Source organism: Aristolochia californica, unplaced genomic scaffold (genome assembly GCF_029961685.1).
Source record: "Aristolochia californica isolate CCGP_79_NKW_82.1479 unplaced genomic scaffold, dmAriCali1.0.hap1 SCAF_16, whole genome shotgun sequence".
NCBI lineage: Eukaryota > Viridiplantae > Streptophyta > Magnoliopsida > Piperales > Aristolochiaceae > Aristolochia > Aristolochia californica.
In genome coordinates this window covers 18,115,026-18,133,060 of record NW_027181837.1, presented here as the reverse complement: position 1 = coordinate 18,133,060, position 18,035 = coordinate 18,115,026, and the positions used below count along the sequence as shown (strand labels likewise).

Here is an 18,035-nt window from a genome sequence, read left to right as displayed (position 1 = left end):
AAAAACTTAAAAAAACCAGAAGGAATAACGGAAGGAGAAGGGTTTTTAGCATAAGAGGAAGACAAAGGAAGGAATAGTTAGGGGCAGTTAGTTTTAGAAGGGACTTTACATTGAGATGCTCAAAAAAGGGAGTTCATGGGGAAAGAGATCTTGGCCGTCGGTTGGGGTGGCGTAGGATTCTCAGTTGAGTACACGTGCTGCTATCTTTCCTTTCCTCTTTTTATCTTTGCTTCCATGCATGGATTTCTCCTCCAACAATAGGTACAGCGGGGAGAAAGAGAAAGAGAGAGAGAGAAAGAGAAGGGAGGGGAGGCCGGAGCGAGAGAGGAAAGCTCTCTGCTCTCTTTTCTGATTTGGGTGGTGAAATCATCGTCTTTTGTTAGAATACTGCAAGCCCGTCTGTTGGAATTTGATTTTTTCCACATTTTTGGAAATTTTGATTTTATTGACGAAGAGGAGGGTACACAGAGAGGGACAGAAAGGGAGGTTGAGTTGGTTCTTTCGTTCGGCGGATCTTGCTCTTGGTCAGGGGAATGGTGAAATCTGAAATGGATACTGCTCCGATGAGTCCGAGCAGCACGAGAAACCTGTGATCTGTCTGGATTTCGAGCTTGTGGTTCCTTCTTCTGATCTGGGTTTTCTGCTTGTTCGTCAGCAGTTAGTGGAAAGGATCAAGAAAAGAAGCTTTCTTGCTTGCTTTGCTCACTGATTTAAGCTCTTTCTGTTAGTTTACTGATTTGGATTCTTTTGTTTAGCTGTCATTTACATTGGAAGTAATGGATGAAGATCAAGAGCCGAAGCATTGTTGCAGATTCTGCAACAAGAAGTTCCCTTGTGGAAGATCTTTGGGCGGTCACATGAGGTCCCACATGACAGTGAACTCGTCTGAAACAGATGAGAAAATCGAAAAGAAAAAAGGTCCTGTCACTGCCAGGAGCAATACTAAGAGCTGCGCGGGCTTCGAAGGGTACGGCCTTAGAGAGAATCCGAAGAAGACATGGAGGTTCTCTGATTCATCTCATGCATCCCAACAAGGGAAAGCGTGCAAGGAATGCGGTAAAACGTTTCCGTCTTGGAAGGCTCTGTTCGGTCATATGAGATGCCACTCCGAGAGGTCCGCACAAGAAGATTCGTGGAGTGGAGGTGGTGGTGGCGGTGGCGGTGGCGGTGGTTGGTCCAGCAAAATGGTCTTGGACAGCCAGTCTGACAACGAAGGCGTGGCTCCGAGGAGAAGAAGATCGAGAAGAGCCAGGTATGGGGCTTCTCCTTCTTTCTCTATCGCAAATGGATCTTCCTCGATTTCGGAGATCGAGCAAGAACAAGAAGATGTTGCCATCTCTTTGATGATGCTTTCCAGAGATGTGGGTTCTTGGGGAGGCATTAATTCAGTTGCAGAGTCCTCTGATAACAATTCTGTAGTTCTAGAAGTTCGTTCATCTGCAATTGTTAAGGGGCAGGTGGAAAAGGGTGGGGATCCTTCGCCGAAAAAGAAGCGAGATACCAACAAGAAAAGATCTGAACCTGGCCTTTCTGATGATATGTCTCTGAGAAATCTAGGTAGGAGGGTCTATTCAGATGTTTCAGACGAGTGGTTGAGTCGGGACGACCGGTTTGACGAGTACAAACTCGACTATGAAGTCTCCGACGAAGAGATGGTGAAGGATTTACTCAAGCTTGATTACTCTGATTTCAAATTGGGCGGAAACTTTTGTAACAAGAAGGTAGTATCAAACATCGATAGAAGTGAACTGGGGAGGGATTTGCCCAAGAGGATTGATTTTGATCGAGTTGGTTCGAGCAAAAGGGCAAATTATAATTCTTGTGAAACTGAATTGGGAAACGAATTCTCGAAGAAAGTGAAATGTGAGGCTACCGTGAACGGGATGGGGAAAATTCAGAAAAAGAAAAGCCGGTTCGAGTGTACCACCTGCAACAAGACTTTCCACTCTTACCAAGCTCTAGGAGGTCACAGAGCTAGTCACAAAAAGGTAAAAGGCTGCTTTGCTTCAAAAATCGATAGCTCTGAAGCTAGCTTCGAGGAAGAAGAAGGTTCACCCGGGCAAGTCGCTAATGATAAACTCAAGACTTGCAGCATCGAAAACTTAATTGAAGCAGGTGGAAGCAGTGATGCACAGCTGAAGAAAGTCAAGGGCCATGAATGCCCAATCTGTTTCAAGGTTTTTGCTTCCGGCCAAGCTTTGGGTGGTCACAAAAGGTCCCATTTGGTAAGCAATGCAGATGCCAGGGGTGAAAAATGTCAAACCATTGTTGTGCAGCAACAATTGTCGGAAATTCCTGATCTTCTCGACCTTAATCTCCCTGCTCCCGTCGAAGAAGACAGTAACGGGTTTAAGTCATGGTGGGTTGGTGGCTCTCACAAACGTGAGCCGCTAGTGGGTTTGATTTCCAATTGAGACACCAAATTGAAGACCCGAAGATTGAGTGTACAGAACAAAGGTGAAGGAATTTTATTTCATTAATTCTTTACAGATTTTCAATTGCAAAGTAACACTTTCTTTTTGCTGCTTCAAAGTAGCAAGTTTTTCAGATTTGGGTACTTCGAAATTTCCAGTTCAATAAATCTAATTTCGGACAAGCGTCATATGTTGTTTGTAGTGTTGATGAAGCTCCAAATCTGGAGATTAGCAGCTGTTCTTGCAACTTCAAAGTTTACTAGTCTTTTTGTATCTGAAACTGGAACAGCATTATTGAATTCTTTGTTCTTTTCTTTTCTCCTTGTCTGTCCATTTTTTATTCTGTTGACGATCGTTATTCCTTTCACTTTCCTTTAGATTTAAATCATAATGGGTGTCTCTTGTTCGAGTTCTTTTAACTGTATAATGTAGTCTGTGGAACCTGAAACATCTAAGCTAATTTTTTTCTGATTTGGTTTTGTAAATCCCGCATACTGGACTGAAGACTGTGAACTTGGTCGGAGCTTGGGGATTCCCACCTATGTGAATACAAGATTTGCCACTACTCATCTTTTTAAAAAGACAAGGATTCTTTGCTAAGCTGAATGGTTTTGGTTTTGCTTGTGAGCAGTGAAAAGGGGGATGTTCTGATCAAAGTCTTAATTAAATGGTCATTTTCTATTTAGAAACTGAGTATTTGGCAGCTTCTGGTCTCATTTCTCTTGGAAATTCGCAAGGAAATTTAACAGAAACAGAGGAGACAAGTTTTGACTTAAAATCTTCTGGCCTCTTTTCTGAACGAAGGAGATGCAGAGCTGTGTGTGTGTGGATGGTTAGGACCTTCATGGAAATGAAGCCTAAGTTTGATTGAATAGAATATTTGAAAATCTTGCTTGGAAACATGTTTGTCTGAAGCTGATCTTACATCTGGTATAGGGAGGAATAATGAAAATGAGTGGTTGGACAACCGTGATACGTGGGTATGCTGTTGGGCTAGTAAGAGCAGGTTGCTTGAATATTTTCCAGATTCAGGAACGGAGACATTAGATGAAGCTAATTAGAGCAAAATTTAAAATGCAAGAAAGCATGTGATCTCAGAGGGTGCGGTTGGTTCAGTCACACCCACCCAAAAAGCGATGACAGCCCATGTCTTTTGTATATCTTAAGTGTCCTTTTCTTCTCTCCTTGTTTTCTTTATCGACTACTTACCTGTGAAGTTTATGCTCCACATGCTCCGTCTCTCTCTCTCTCAGAACTCTCAAGTCTCAACAGTGTTTATCTTCTGAATTCGTATTCACTTGGTAAATCCAATTCCAGATTTTGATCCCAGAGTGAAAGCAGGTCCAGGAGAAAATGAGTTACAGCATTCCCACTGAAGAGGATCACTTCGAAGAGAAAAGATAGCGGTGACTGGTGACAGGTGAATGAATCAGCTGTTGTTAATGTGGGTGCGAAGTCTTGTCAGCCATTGGATGGAAGTGTCTTCTTGGACGAGTACTGGTGTCTCTAGTTTTGTCGAGGAGTGAGGTTTAGTCCGGAAAAATAAGCTGCAGTGAGGCCGCTGCTGCTGCTTCCTCTCTGTCTGTTACTGATCTTGATTGTAGTTGAATGGGGAAGAGGAGCCAAAGGGATTATGAGGGCAGAAACTTTTTTTTTTTTTCTCTAAGAAAGAGGATTTTTTTATTCAAAACTCCTTAAAAGTTTAAAACAAATTAAGGTAGTACTCTTGGACTATAAAATTACTACTTAAATAAACCCATTTGATCCATGTTCAAATTTTGTTATAAGACCTAATTCAAGCTTTTCTAGGTCGTTTTCAGCAAGATTATTTAAGTATCAGGAGAGTGTGTTTTGTTTGACTGAGATAATTTAGCATGATAAATTGAGATGAATTGAATTCTTCACTTCATTTCAAGTTCATTGTGGATTAGCCCCCCCTAAGTCATACTTATAATTGTGGAGTACCCATAGCATTACTATTTATGAAAAGTGAATACATTAAGTTTGTGTATTAAGATATATAGATCACATATAGTAGAACCACATCAAATCGTAATTTAAATATGTTGGTGCAATTATCTTATCCCGTAAAGATATTTTTGTACTTTTATATTTAATTAGGATCGAACGGAAAATTATTTCATTTCTTGATTAGCTCGTAGGAGTTCGAGAAATAGCTTTTAATGTCGCATTTTTTATATTTGTTGGATTTAATTTACATTGGTAAACATATTATTATGCTTTTAAGTTGTGCCAAAATCTATGTTTAGTGAGAATGATGTGGTTATTCAGACTCCCACATCAAGATGTTGATTCGTAGTTATTAATTGTACCTATCATTTGATTGAAATTGAGAATCCAGTCTATCAGCCACCACATTTTATAGGTAAATGATTTAGCAGATCTTGTTGATCAACTTCCTCATAAGGTGGATCCTATTGTGCAACTACCTCTACAATAAGCTATTGATACGACATTACGATGATCTACTAGAATTAAGAAATTTGCAATTTCTACTGATTACATTGTGTACTTACAAAAATTTGACTATGATGTGGTTGATAAAAATGACCTTGAGACATTTTTGCAAACGGTAATAGTAGCAAATCTAAGTTATGGTTTGATGTTATGAAGGATGAGATTAACTCTATGGAAAATAATGGAGTTTGAAATCTTGTTAAGTTGCCTAATAAGGTGAAGGTCACTGAATGTAAATGAGTCTTCAAAAGTAAACCAAAAAAAGACTTAGTAATATTGAGAGATACAAGACTAGACTTGTAGTCAAAGGGTTCACACAAAAGAAGGAATTAATTACATAGAGACATTCTTTCTTGTTTCCAAGAAATATTATTTTTGTATCATTATGGCCTTGGTTGCACATTTGATTTAGATTTGCATCAAATGGATGTGAAAATGATATTCCTTAATGGTGATTTCGAAGAAGAGGTCTACATGAAACAACCTAAAGGGTTGACATGAAGTGAAGGAGGCCATTTAGTTCGGAAGTTCAAGAAATTCATAAACAAATCAAAGCAAACCTCCCTTTAGTGGTATTTGAAATTCTATGATATTATCTCTTCATTTTGTTTTGTTGAGAATTTTATGGATCAATGTCTATACCACAAGGTTAGTAGGAGCAAAATCATCTTTCTAGTTCTGTTTGTAAATGATATTTTGCTTGCAACTAATGATATAAGTTTACTACATTTGGTGAAATTGTTCTCAACATTTTGACATGAAAGACATGAGTGAAGCATGTTATCTCATTGACATAAAAATCAATAGAGGCAAATCATGGGGAATCTTCGAACTGTCTCAATAAGCCTATATTCATAAAGTTATTAAAAGATTCTAGATTTCCAACTGTTCACTAACTGTAGCATCCATTGTGAAAGGGAGTCAGTTTCACTGAACTGATACCCCATGAATGACACTGAAAAAGATCAAATTAAATACAATCCTTATGTTTCAGTTGTTGGAAGCCTTATGTATGCTCAAATCTACACAAGACTGGATATTATTGTATTTGAAGTTAGAATTCTGAGAAGATATCAAAGTAACCTAGGTATACATCACTGGAGAACTACCAAAAAAGTCATGTGATATATTCAGGTAACAAAAGACTTCACGCCTACAAATCAAAGATCTAATTACCTAAAGGTTATTGGCTATTCAAATTTGGATTAGTTGGTTGTGTTAATTCATGTGAGTTAATATCAGATAATATTTTCATTCTTGTTGGTGGAGGTATATCTTGGAGAAGTGCAAAATAGATCCTAGTTGCTACTTCTACCATGGATGCCAAATTTGTGTAGTGTTTTGAGGCCACATCACTAGGTATCTAGTTGAAGTATATTATATCAGGGCTTCATGTTGTTGATTAGACCTCGAAGCCATTGAAGATATGTCGTAACAACTTAGTTGTTATTTTTTGAGCTAAAATCAATAAAAATAGAAGTCGAAGTAAACACATTGACATTAAGTACTTAGTCATCAAGGAGCATGTTAAAGCGAATGAAGTGTTCATCGAACACATTAATATTGAGTTGATGATTGTTAATTCTTTGACAAAAGATATGCCACCAAAGTTGTTTTAAGATCATGTAACCTACATGGGACTATGTTATGTAATGTTACTTACTGATTGATTTGTGAAACTATATATAACAATGAAACTCTTAATTACTGTTTTGGATTCTTTTTTGTTTAATATGTATTCATGTTATGAGAATAACAAAGACCGTTGTGAACCCAAAATGAGCATATAAGACTTATTTATAAAGTAAATACTAAATTTGGGAAGGAATATTATATTATAATACAAAGAGGGTAATATTTGTTTACATAGGATTTAACACTATAATTCATGTGACTTATCCTTGAGTACTTAAGTCCACATTATACATAACTAAATCAGTTATGTAGTTACAAACAATTACACGTCTTGAATCGTGGCAAGCGTATACTAGGATAGATTCACCATAAAAAAAACTTAACCATAGCATCAGGTATGCTTCTAACCATTATATGTTTCATGTAAAATTTCTGAAAATGTTATATAGTCTATTGACTTAATGATTACGCAAACCCCACCATCAACCATTTCTTATGGAGACAAAAAAATGATGTTCAATATTGATTCCTTCATCTTTGAAGCAATAAACAAATTTGGTTTGTTGCTTTGTCTTTGTCTTAGAATAATGAAAATGACTATAACAAGAGAAGACATCCAATTGAGAACTAAGACTAGAGGAATTGAAAATATGATTCAATCTTACTTTTGTATTTTTTCTCTTCTTCTTGAAAAAGAAGGTGGTGCGTGGTGAAGATGATGACCAAATTTGAAAGACATTTCAATGATGAAAAAAACTAATTTGCCTTTGCCCTGAAAGAATGAACTTGGATCAGTTTTACTGGAGCTTCCTATTGTAGCCTCCTCGGCTCTCTATTCTTGCTCTCTTGCTTTCTCGAGAGCAACAACATGAACTTTAAAAAAAAATCTAAATTAAACGTAGCGAATAGCATCTAGCAAAATACTAGTATATTTTGAACAAATTTTTAACCTCTATTAAACGTAATTTACCTAAATTGCACTTCGATGGCATCTAGATTTTGGGATAAGAGTGGGGTGCTCTCATTACTTCAAGTCAAAGGTTTCTCAATAAAAAATGATGATTTCAATTGAGGAGGAAAAAATAGAAGGAATAAAAGCAAAAAGTGGCAATTGAACGATAAGATAACATACCCATCCCAGATAAGATAAACAAAGAAGATCAAAACAACTACGATAAACTAAAATTCAAACATACACAACACTTTGCTTTTGTTTTATTTTACATTGACTCCTAGAATTAGAAAATGGGGAAACGATTCATTGAATAAAAAACTCCTTGATAGTATCTTAAAAAAGGGAAAAAAGAAGATATTATCCATAGAAAGGAAAAAAACTGAAAATTACTCTAAATTGGCTACATCAACGTTTTTGTCTCAAAATTAAGGGAAGAAGATTGAAAATGATAAAGAATGGTGGGTAAGAACAAAATTGCATAAAAAATCCTATTAACTGAGAGGGGATGAGAGAAAAATAAATTGCATAATCGAGGGGGAAAATAACCAAAACCGTTACTTATATTACTTTAAAATTTTGGTTTTTAAAAAATTGTTTAAAATTAAACTTAATTGTGTGTGAATGCAAAAGGAACAATGCAAGCAATATGAAAATCAGTTACACACAACAATAGCTCCATTTTTTTTGTTATTGATGTTCCTCTATTGGTATTCATCGCTCAAGAACCCACACTTGGAAAATTCTTCTAATATAAGTTCTAATAGTTTGGAATTACACAATAAAGATCCTGGCTCTCTTTTAAGCCACGTGTATGCTCAAATACACGATTACAAGCAATCTCCCTAGATATTGAGCTAGATTTCAACTCTAGATTCTAGATTCAAAAGGTTCTAGATGACCCTATCAACAAAAGAATGAAAATACAAAAGTAAAGAAAAGCTTACACCCTTTGTGAACTTGGAGAGACAACCTTCTCCCTTGAAATATCCAAGCATCTAGCTTTGATGTACAATGTAGATAAGTTTGGAGTTTGATTAAGCCAATGCAAGGAGTTGGTTTTGAGAAGAGTGGAAGGAATTTTCAAAGAAATGGTGGGTATTTAATAAGTTTCCCAAGCTAAACTAGCTATTATTTATCAATTTTCAAAAAAAGGTGACTTTACACTGATCGATTAATGCAAGGTATTGATCGATCAATTGAGTGTAACAACTATATTTTTGTTAGAAAATAGCTTATTGATCAATTGTATGATTGGTCAATATCATTCCATTGGGTTTGACAAGTTAAGTTGTTCAATCAATGTCCATGGGCTGATCCACCAATTAAAATTCCTACTGACTATGCATTGAAAATATGATCGATTAATGATGTTCTTTTGATTGATCATGCTTTATATCTTTGGTTGGCAAACTTTTGTATGATCGATCAATATTAAGTGGTTGATCGATCATTCTTCAAAATTTTACATTGCCAGGACAACATTAATCAATCAGTTTATAGGAAATGATCAACCATGCTTTATAATTAAATTTGGCCATGTTCTGGTTGATTGATCAATCACCCTTGATTGATTGATCTTGCTTTATATTTTTGGCCTGTGAACAATCTACTTGGTCGTTCATTGACAGATGTTAATCGATCAATTGAGTCCGAGATCTCTAAATATATCAGCATGATTGGAATTGATCTTAGGTGATTGTAACATGTTTAAAACATATATATGCATCGATAAAATATGTAGACTATGCATTTTTGTCCTAAGGCTCCAAAAACTCCTATTGTACCTCAAGTTTGGCTACTCTCTTAAATAGATTGAGTTTTTGTGATTTTTCAAGACTTTCTAAACTTTAGTCTTCAATTCTTTGCTTCTTCTTTCTAAGGGTGCTTCTTCAAAATGATTTTGACACGGTAGTAAAACTTGAGGTCTTTGATTAGTTTTTGTCGGTTCTTTGTATAGACCTTGATTTTGTATCTCTTAAAAGAATTGCATCTCAAATGCTAAATTTGTCAATGTTAGATTAATTAAGTTTTGTTATCATCAAAATCAAGATGGGAGTCAATACTTGATAAAAAAAATTACTAGCCCTCCTTGAGTAGCATTCATAAAAAGGGGGAGAGGGTGATCCCTAGGGAAACACTCTTCTTCGTTTCCTACTAGAGTAGAGAAGAGACCTCACCCAAGTTTTTTTGAATATTTAAATACTAGTATGTTTTATATATTTTTTTATGTATTATAAAAGTAAAACACGTTATATTCTAAGTGTCACATATTTTATATAGTATTTAATTATCGTCATCTTTTTTTAAGAATTAGTGTTTATTTTCATATGCTATAATTTTGTAAAAAACATTAATTATTAACCACAACTAAATATTTTTATTAGTTTAACTCTAAAATAATATTTTTCAGCTAAATCTTACAATCATGATCAAGTCACATAACTTATCTCTTAATTAACTTGAAACAAAAAATGGTCTAACTAATTGAATCCGATTCCTTGCCTAAAGTTTGATTCCCAGTCGAGATGTATAAAATATTATTTTTTATTATTTCTTAAGAAATTACACTAATTACTACAAAGAAAATCTCATGAAATTACCAAGAAATTTCTTGGTAAGGCATTAGTGAGATCTTAAATTAACATTTTTTGCCCTAAATCAAGCTTTTAAATGATCGATTAACTTGTATTTAACTCAAATGAAACCCAAGAGTGTAGGAAGCAATAGAGAGAATAAGGAACCCAATTAGAGTGTATAACAAGTAACAAATTGTAATGTGATAGTTGATATGGAACATAGTAAAATTTGGTTAGAGATTAATTAGAAAATGTTAGGATTTTTTTAGCTTTTATATTACTAAAATTGAAATTATAAAATTCTTTTAAATATTTATGGATAATTAGATAATCGAGTATGAAATAAAAGGGTAAATGGGTAAAATTAATAAAATTATTAATTTGATAAAAAAAATTATTCAATATTTAATTTTAACCATCAGAATAAATCGGAAATCCTACTGTTGAAGGTTTTCTTTTCCCTAGATAGATAATAAGAGTGAAAACCCCTCTAAAAAATACTAAATAAAAATTTAGCTTTTATAAATACTATTTTCATATTTATATATTAATTAAAAAGACTATTTTAACTTTTAATCCTTTGACAAAAAATAATGAGACAAGGGGGTGAGTGACTTTAACCAAATTAACCCAATTTAACAGGATTGAACCGGAACCGAGCAAGGCCCCGGTTCGTCGCTTTCCGGATTTTACCGTGGGTTCGTATCTGTGGCAAATCCCAAATCCCAAATCCCAAGGATCAGAATGCAAAGCGAAACCCCGTTCTACTCAAATTTCTTTTCTCAAAGAAACCCCGTTTTCATGACCGTCTCCCGCACCACCGATCGAGGGCTCGTTGAAGGCCAACTGGAACTGAAAGTTTCTCCTTGAATGTCTCCTGATGGATTTCAGTCGAGGGGCTGACATCCCACAACATTATCAAGTGCAATCAAACCCTCATCCATCGGCTTCTTCCTACGCCCCTCACTTCTATAATGCCCAAGAACCCTACTCAACGTACCAGTACTCTATTCCCAACTCTAATCCTGCTGATTCCTCTCAATTTCCGGCCAGACGCGAAATTTCGATCAAGTACGAGCCTCTGTCCCCTATCGCTGACGGCGGTCTCCGCCAGCCAGGGATCTATTCCTCCCATGTACCCAATTCCAGCACTGGGCTTGATGGGCACTCCTTGCCCTACTCAGGTCATCATCAGGTCCTGCCGCCGGCCGCGGGGGGGTCCTATTATTATGACTCGAATGCTCAGAGATGGGGAGTGAAGGAGGTTATTCGGAACTATGGGGTCGAGCCCTACGCTTATGCATCTGTGAGTTTCTCTACTGGTGTGTCAATTTCTTCTTATCGTGTTCTTTCCTTCAAAGCTGTGCACGTGCCCCAGGTTATTTTGTGGTTGGATATTTCAGATAATCTTCTTTATCGTTTTTATTTTCACTTGATATTTCTTTCTGTAGGATGCGTTAAGCCTGTTTGCTGCGGATGGTTCCAATTGTGCTTGGTTTTGTAGTTTCTCTTGTTTAGTTCGTTTTGAACGGCATTTACCACGAAAAAGGTGTTGATAAGTTTGCTGTTATCCAGCGCTCCTTATTATCTGTCTACTCTTTCAGTACGAACAGGTTGGAGACCTTTTTCTGCCTTTTTAGGTTGTTTATTTTGATTCTGGTTTAAAAAATTAAATATTAATGTTAAGCTGTTTAGACTCGTTAATTATATTTTCTTTATACATTTTTTGGTAGGAAATATACATTTCTGCTCTCCAAATGATTGGACAAGTTTATTTGTATCCTTTCCAGTGTCTCGATTGGGGGCTTGCTTGAGTTACCCTTTTTCTTTCTGTTTTGAAACATCGGGGGCTAATGGAGTCAGATGGGTTTACTGGTATTGTGTAGTCGGTGTCATTTAAACAGGATGGGCCCTTCTCTAATGTTTAACCTTTTCTTACTATGTAATGTTGGACTCTTTAATGACCAAAAACTATTGTTTAAGGGAAATTAATCCATTTGTTGGAAAATAATTATCGTGAAGTTCACAGTCTCGCTTGTCGCTTCATGTAAGGGTGATGTCTTAATTGGGTGGCATGAGAGAATGATAGAGTAATAAATTCAGACAGCAAATACTGTATTTTCTTCTTAAAAAAGGTTATAGGTGTAATCCTAACCTGCTCTGACACTCATTATAGAATAAAATGAGGACAAAAGGTTAAATGATCCTACTTATCTTGTGGAAGTTATCTTGTGGAAGTTATCTTTCCCTTAGAGCCTGTTTGGAACCCACAGACCCACCAGAAAATAAAAGAAAAGGGGAGAGGAAGATATTTTCTGTTGTTTGGCAGCAGAGAATCATTGAGAGAAAAGGAAATAAGAGAGTATTTTAATCAACAAAATTTTAAAATTTACTAATTTTCTTTTCTTTTTCTTTTTCCATGTATATCCAATCAAGAAAAACTATCTCTTCTGCTTTATCTCTCATTTTCTATGGGCATCCAAACAAGAGAAAAAAAACTTATTTTCTTTTCTCTCCACTTTTTGTGTTCCAAACACACCCTTAATGGTTCACAACTCTTAAAGGTTTACTTATGCTTTTTTGCAGTTTTTATTTTATTTTGTCTCTAATTGCTAACTTTATGCTAGTTGTTTTCTTTTGTTCCTATTTCTAGCATTGGGATATTCATAGCGTTTCTTCTGAAATGGCCAACTTCTTACATCTATCTATTTTTGGCTTGTTCTGGGCCCCTTGTTAAAAATTAGGATTTAGATCCAGGTCATCTGGAGTTAATTAGGTAAATTTCTGTGGCTGTTTTCTCTTGGGCTAGTCCCGTAAATGGCTTAATATTGTGAATTCAATCAAATAAAAAATGAAGGTGAAGGAGCTTGATGTTTATCAAATTCTTTTCTTCTTAGGAACTCAGTTCTAGTTCTCCACAGCATTTGTTCTGTTCTCCTAGTTTAAGTTGTAGTCAATTTGAGGACCCGCAGTCAAGTTTGCTTTGTTATTTTATTCTGTTTTAAGGCTCCATAAAATGCTGATGTATTTGGTGTTCCCAGAAAAAGGAAAAAAAAAAAAAAGATGATGCCCTTGCTTTGTTGGTGCACCACACAGTTTTACAAAACTCATGGTTTAGGCCCTATTGAAGTAATTCTGCAATCAGCATCAGCTGTGAAAATTTTCCATTTTTATACTATGTTTCTTATGGGTCTGGTAGTTGAAGTAAATAAAAATCTTTTTGAGTTTGGCCCAGCTCTTTACTGAACTTGCTTAATAGGATCTTTCCTGTGATCTCATGCTTGTTCCTTTGAAACCCCTTTCAATTGTTGAATTTATTTTTTGTTTCATTTTTAAAAATGGAAAAAGAGGTATCGGAAGCTTGTCTCATATCAGAGCCAGATTTGGATGCTGAGATTTGTGGGTTATGTTTCCACCATGCTTCTACTGTGCTACTCTTGAAATGAATTGATGAGAAAAATTATTGTCACCCAGACTCGAATCGGATACCTTCAGTGTTTTAGGCAGATATGATTAAGCAGCAAATATTCAGCCATGCAAACATGACTCAAATATTAAACTGCTAGAAGAATTTTCAGTTTTTTAATCAATTACTTTGGCCCCTTTTGTTCCATTCAATTGTCAATGAACTTGAAGAAACAAATTGACTCTTAAATACTACATGTAATGGATATATCTCCCTTTCCATTATATAGTTACTGATATCTCATTTAATTGTGGTTTGATTATAACTTTTGGTTGTTTTGAGTGCGTTCAGAAAAGTAGTGGTTCCAGATAGAAATCTGCGATGCTGAACCTAGCAAATTGCCACCAGAAAATTGTATTAAATCTATGGCAAAGTATGTTTTTGGGAGATGAGGAGGAATTGACTGAAACATCCTCACCTCTAGAAATTTTGATCTCGGTGAGACTTGAGCTAAGACTTCACACTAGAGTCCCTAGTAATCTAGTTGACTTTTTGATGGATATGTTAGTAAGCCTATATGGTCAAATGATTAGCAAATGTGCAAATGTCTCTTTTTCTCTAAAAGGTTGCACTGACGGAGTTTCTGATTACTAGAGAGGTAAATATGGACATCCATCTAGCGTGAAAAGCACAAGCACCTCAGTTTGGTGGAGTATTGAAGCAAAAGAGACCCATGGAGACGAGATTTTTCCGCATGATGACATACTACTGGCCAAACCAGGGTTCGGTGGTTTGCCTAGGTTGTGGTTCAATTTGGTTTAGTTTAGTTAATATGCATCCAACAGCAGTTGATTGAAGGGATTATCGGAGGGAGTGGCATTTTCCATGTTTCATGCCACTTTATTGCTTGATTTTTCCATTTGACTACCATTATTGTCTTTATGGTCCATTTATTTTACTTATTCATCAACTTGGGGACTTGGAGAAATGAGATTACATAGGATCATAAGTACTAATCATAGATGCATGTCCTCTGTGCAATCTCACATAAGAAAATGGCAAAGTCATCAATCTCATTGTGATGCTTAAAAGATGATTACTGATCAACGTGAGAAAAACTTAGATGATTTTTGCTGCCTGGGCTTTAGTCTTCTATAATTTCCCTGTAGAACTGATGGTTACACAAGCATTAGTTACTGTATTTTGTTGTTTACATAGCATGGAAGTTTTACAAGGCCATAAAGACAATGGAGTGGGCCAGTGTGGTTAGAACAAGAAATTATTTTCTATTTAAAAGTCTTTACAACATGGATTAAATCTGTTTTTTTTTTCTATTATGAAATAATGCAGTTTTTCCAACAGTACTGTTGAAATGTCTTGATCTTTAAAGAACAGATTTAATCGTTTGATCAAAGATGAACAGGTGAGCTCTAGTGAAAAGCTTAGTAGGAAATTTTGTTGGAGAAACTGATGTTAAATTTTTTCTCTTCTTTACAAAGAGCAATGTGTAGGATTTGTGGGACTGCTCTCTCTGACTTATTTATTCATAGCCATGATATCTAATTCCCTTTGAATGTTATTTTCCCCTTTTAGTTTATTGGCACCTCCCGGCCTCTGGGATCCTCTGGTTGTTGTATATCCTCTCGTGCTGATATCACTTTTCAAAAAAAAATAAAAAAATCATTGCTCAAAAAGAAAAAGCAATGCACCGAAGTAATGAAACTATGAAGAACAAAAATCCCTTCCAAATCATGCATACCTTCAGCAAGTTGTGTTTCTATGCAATTTCTTTTCTTTTCATACCTTTTAACAGACCTAATTAGCTACTAATCTCTAACTGAATCCGTAAATATTCTCTTGCCAGCGTCTAACAAGCAGAAAATCACTGTGATACCAAATATGCACTTTGATGATTACTTCTGTTTTTGAACTGCTACGATGGACTAATTGTTTATTGCCATATATGTATTTGATATGTGTCAGTGTTGTGGCATAACTGTGTAGAATCTCCACAATTTGGTCAGGCAAGGTGACCTTTGCATTGGCTTAGCTACACTTCCTCTTATTGTTTGGCTAACTTTTGGTTATTAAGCATAATTGGTAGTTTGTCATGCAGCAGACTGCAGGACTTTCAAATGGGACAGAGCAAGTAGTTGGCTCAAATCTGAATGCCATGCACTGGGGCAACAGTAGGTGGCGCCCAGGTGCTAACCCTTATGCCAAAGTAACAAAGCACCCAAAGAAAACAAAGATTGTGCAATCTGCATGGTGTGAGATATGCAAGATTGATTGCAACAGCAGAGAGGTTCTTGACCAGCACAAAATGGGAAAAAAACATCGGAAGAACATTGAGAAGGTTGAAGAGATGAGGACAAATGCCAATGTTGCTGTTGCTGGGAATCGTAAGGTGCTAACAAGTGCTGATGAGAGACAATTGCAAGGTACAATCAGGAAAGAAGCACCGGCTTCAGAACCAGCCGATGATCTGGAGACAAAGAAACGCAAGCTACTGGAAGGTGGGGCGGCACCGGAGGCAGTTAGGGTCTGCGAAGTGTGCAATGTAGCATGCAATAGTGAGGTAGTATTCAAATATCACTTGGCAGGACAGAAGCATGCTGCCCAATTGAGAAAGCAGGCAGCAGCTGGGCCAGCCGTTGTGGCCACTTGAGAAGGCTTATCTTAACTATGAAATTGGTCATCTAATGATTCTTTCGACGCTGGGTTGGTCTCTTGACATATCCTTGTGATTGGGTTTGTGGGCTTCAATATATATGTTCTGAACTTGTGCTCATCTTGCTATCTGTTTGATATCTAATCCTCATAGGAGATCAGGTAACCTTGGTTCGTACGTGTTGTGTTTAACATCCTGATAGCCAAGAATGTAGGTCTGATTTACTTGCGGTGGAGGTGAAACTTGTTCCTCACCCTTGCACCAAATCACCTAGAATTAGGGACCAAATGTTGTAGTTTTAATTCCTTCCATGCAAGTATTATTTAGATGTTTAAGTTTAATATTGATATACAGATAAAGGGTAATTGTTATATGTTTAATTGATTGCTTTACTAGTTTTTAGGTCATATAGTGGTATTTTACAATTTTTGAATGATTGTTTTTGAATTTCAGGTATTTACCCTTTTCTCTGTGAATTATTTAGTATATACAAGGGTAATGAAAAGGTGCTTTAGCCTATCTGGAAGGAGTAATTAACCGATTGAGTAAACTGAGGGCATGTTTGGAATCCACAAGAAAGAAAAGAAAAGGGGAGAGAAAGGTGTTTCTTGTTATTTGGCGCGAGAGAATCATTGATAGAAAAAAAAATCATTATTTTTTAGTTAATAAAATTTCTCTCACAAAATGATGTTCAAGAGAACAGAAAAGAAATAGAAACTTGAGAAAAAAATTATGTCATGCTCTTGTAATTTTTTATATAGCTAGATATAATTATGTCATGCTCTTGTCCATATTTAAATATTTAGGATATTTTAAATGTGGTTCTCTTTATATGTTGCATTTCAAATGCACTTCCTTTTCAAAATATAACCCTTTGATTAGACAAGGGTGAACCTATCTTTTCTTCTCTTTCTTGGGTAACTTATCAAATAGAGGAATGAAATTTTTGAATAAAAGAGAGCTAAATCTTCAAGCATGCCAGCAAAGAATGAATCAGATAAGAATGCCTGGACTAGGAGCCTTGCCAATTGTTGTAAAATTGGTGAAGGAAAAGATTGTAGAGAGTAGATTGCTGTATGAACCCATTGGTGTTTATTGGAAGCAGATTTAGGACCCTCATTTTGGTGGTGGGGGGTGCAGTTTGACTAACAACTGAACAACAACTCGATGCCTCTAGCACACAAATGAGACCCCAATTGTATAGATTGCTGTATGAACCCATTGGTGTTTATTGGAAGCAGATTTAGGACCCTCATTTTGGTGGTGGGGGGGTGCAGTTTGACTAACAACTGAACAACAACTCGATGCCTCTAGCACACAAATGAGACCCCAATTGTAGTAGTTGGATTTCGACTACTTCATAATAGAAAAATTCCATACATATCAACGACCTAAACTTACCGGAGATGGAAATTTAGGTCGATGATGCACCAAAATGATTTTTTATGAGGATTCCTTTGAATCTTTTATCTCTAACTCTGAATCACCCTCTCGCTTGGAGTAGACATTTATGAATAATGTGTGTCTTCTTTATTTATAAGAGAGAAGGACATCACATAATCATTAGGGTCCATGCAGGCAGAGATCTACTGTAGGAAACTTCTCCCTTTTGTCCTTCTTCAAACATTCTATGGTAAAGTGCCTTTTTTTGGGTTGCAAATGTGGCAGATGTTTGTAGTTTTACACTTCTTGGGTTTTTTTTCTTAAGGAGTTTCCATTTTATTTTTCTAAATCTTCTTTTCAAAAATTTCTTGCTTTTACATCAATTTCCTAGTTTTCTTTCTATCTTTTCCCATTCTATCTAGAACTTCTGGTTGTGAATCTTGTCTATGGCAACTACACAGTGTTGATAGATATCACCTAAAGTTGTTGAGACAAGGGAGATATGCCTTTGGTGTCA

The 18,035-nt window shown here is 36.0% G+C and overlaps 2 protein-coding genes across 4 annotated transcripts; both read left to right on the top strand.

The window, feature by feature from the left end:
• Positions 1–272: 272 nt before the first annotated feature.
• Positions 273–4,196, top strand: LOC137952680 (uncharacterized). Its single transcript, XM_068799745.1, has 2 exons — positions 273–2,457; positions 2,920–4,196. The coding sequence occupies exon 1, from the start codon at positions 777–779 to the stop codon at positions 2,412–2,414; it is 1,638 nt and encodes a 545-aa protein (XP_068655846.1). The 5' UTR covers positions 273–776; the 3' UTR covers positions 2,415–2,457; positions 2,920–4,196.
• Positions 4,197–10,827: 6,631 nt separating this feature from the next.
• On the top strand, positions 10,828–16,563 carry LOC137952906 (uncharacterized). 3 transcript variants are annotated; one of them, XM_068800016.1, is made up of 2 exons: positions 10,828–11,364; positions 15,584–16,563. In XM_068800016.1, exons 1-2 carry the CDS (start codon positions 10,939–10,941, stop codon positions 16,130–16,132), a joined length of 975 nt encoding a protein of 324 aa, XP_068656117.1. In that variant the 5' UTR covers positions 10,828–10,938; the 3' UTR covers positions 16,133–16,563. The 3 variants fall into 3 exon arrangements, with proteins under 3 accessions (XP_068656117.1, XP_068656116.1, XP_068656115.1); XM_068800015.1 differs by having other exon boundaries at positions 15,581–16,563; XM_068800014.1 differs by having other exon boundaries at positions 15,569–16,563.
• Positions 16,564–18,035: the final 1,472 nt, after the last annotated feature.

Bases quoted from the DNA above. Each gene is read 5' to 3' on its own strand.
- LOC137952906 (XM_068800014.1), top strand. From the start codon at position 10,939: ATGGATTTCAGTCGAGGGGCTGACATCCCACAACATTATCAAGTGCAA. The intron at 11,365-15,568 runs GTGAGTTTCTCT...CATAATTGGTAG, and splicing joins AGCCCTACGCTTATGCATCT to TTTGTCATGCAGCAGACTGC.
- LOC137952680 (XM_068799745.1), top strand. From the start codon at position 777: ATGGATGAAGATCAAGAGCCGAAGCATTGTTGCAGATTCTGCAACAAG.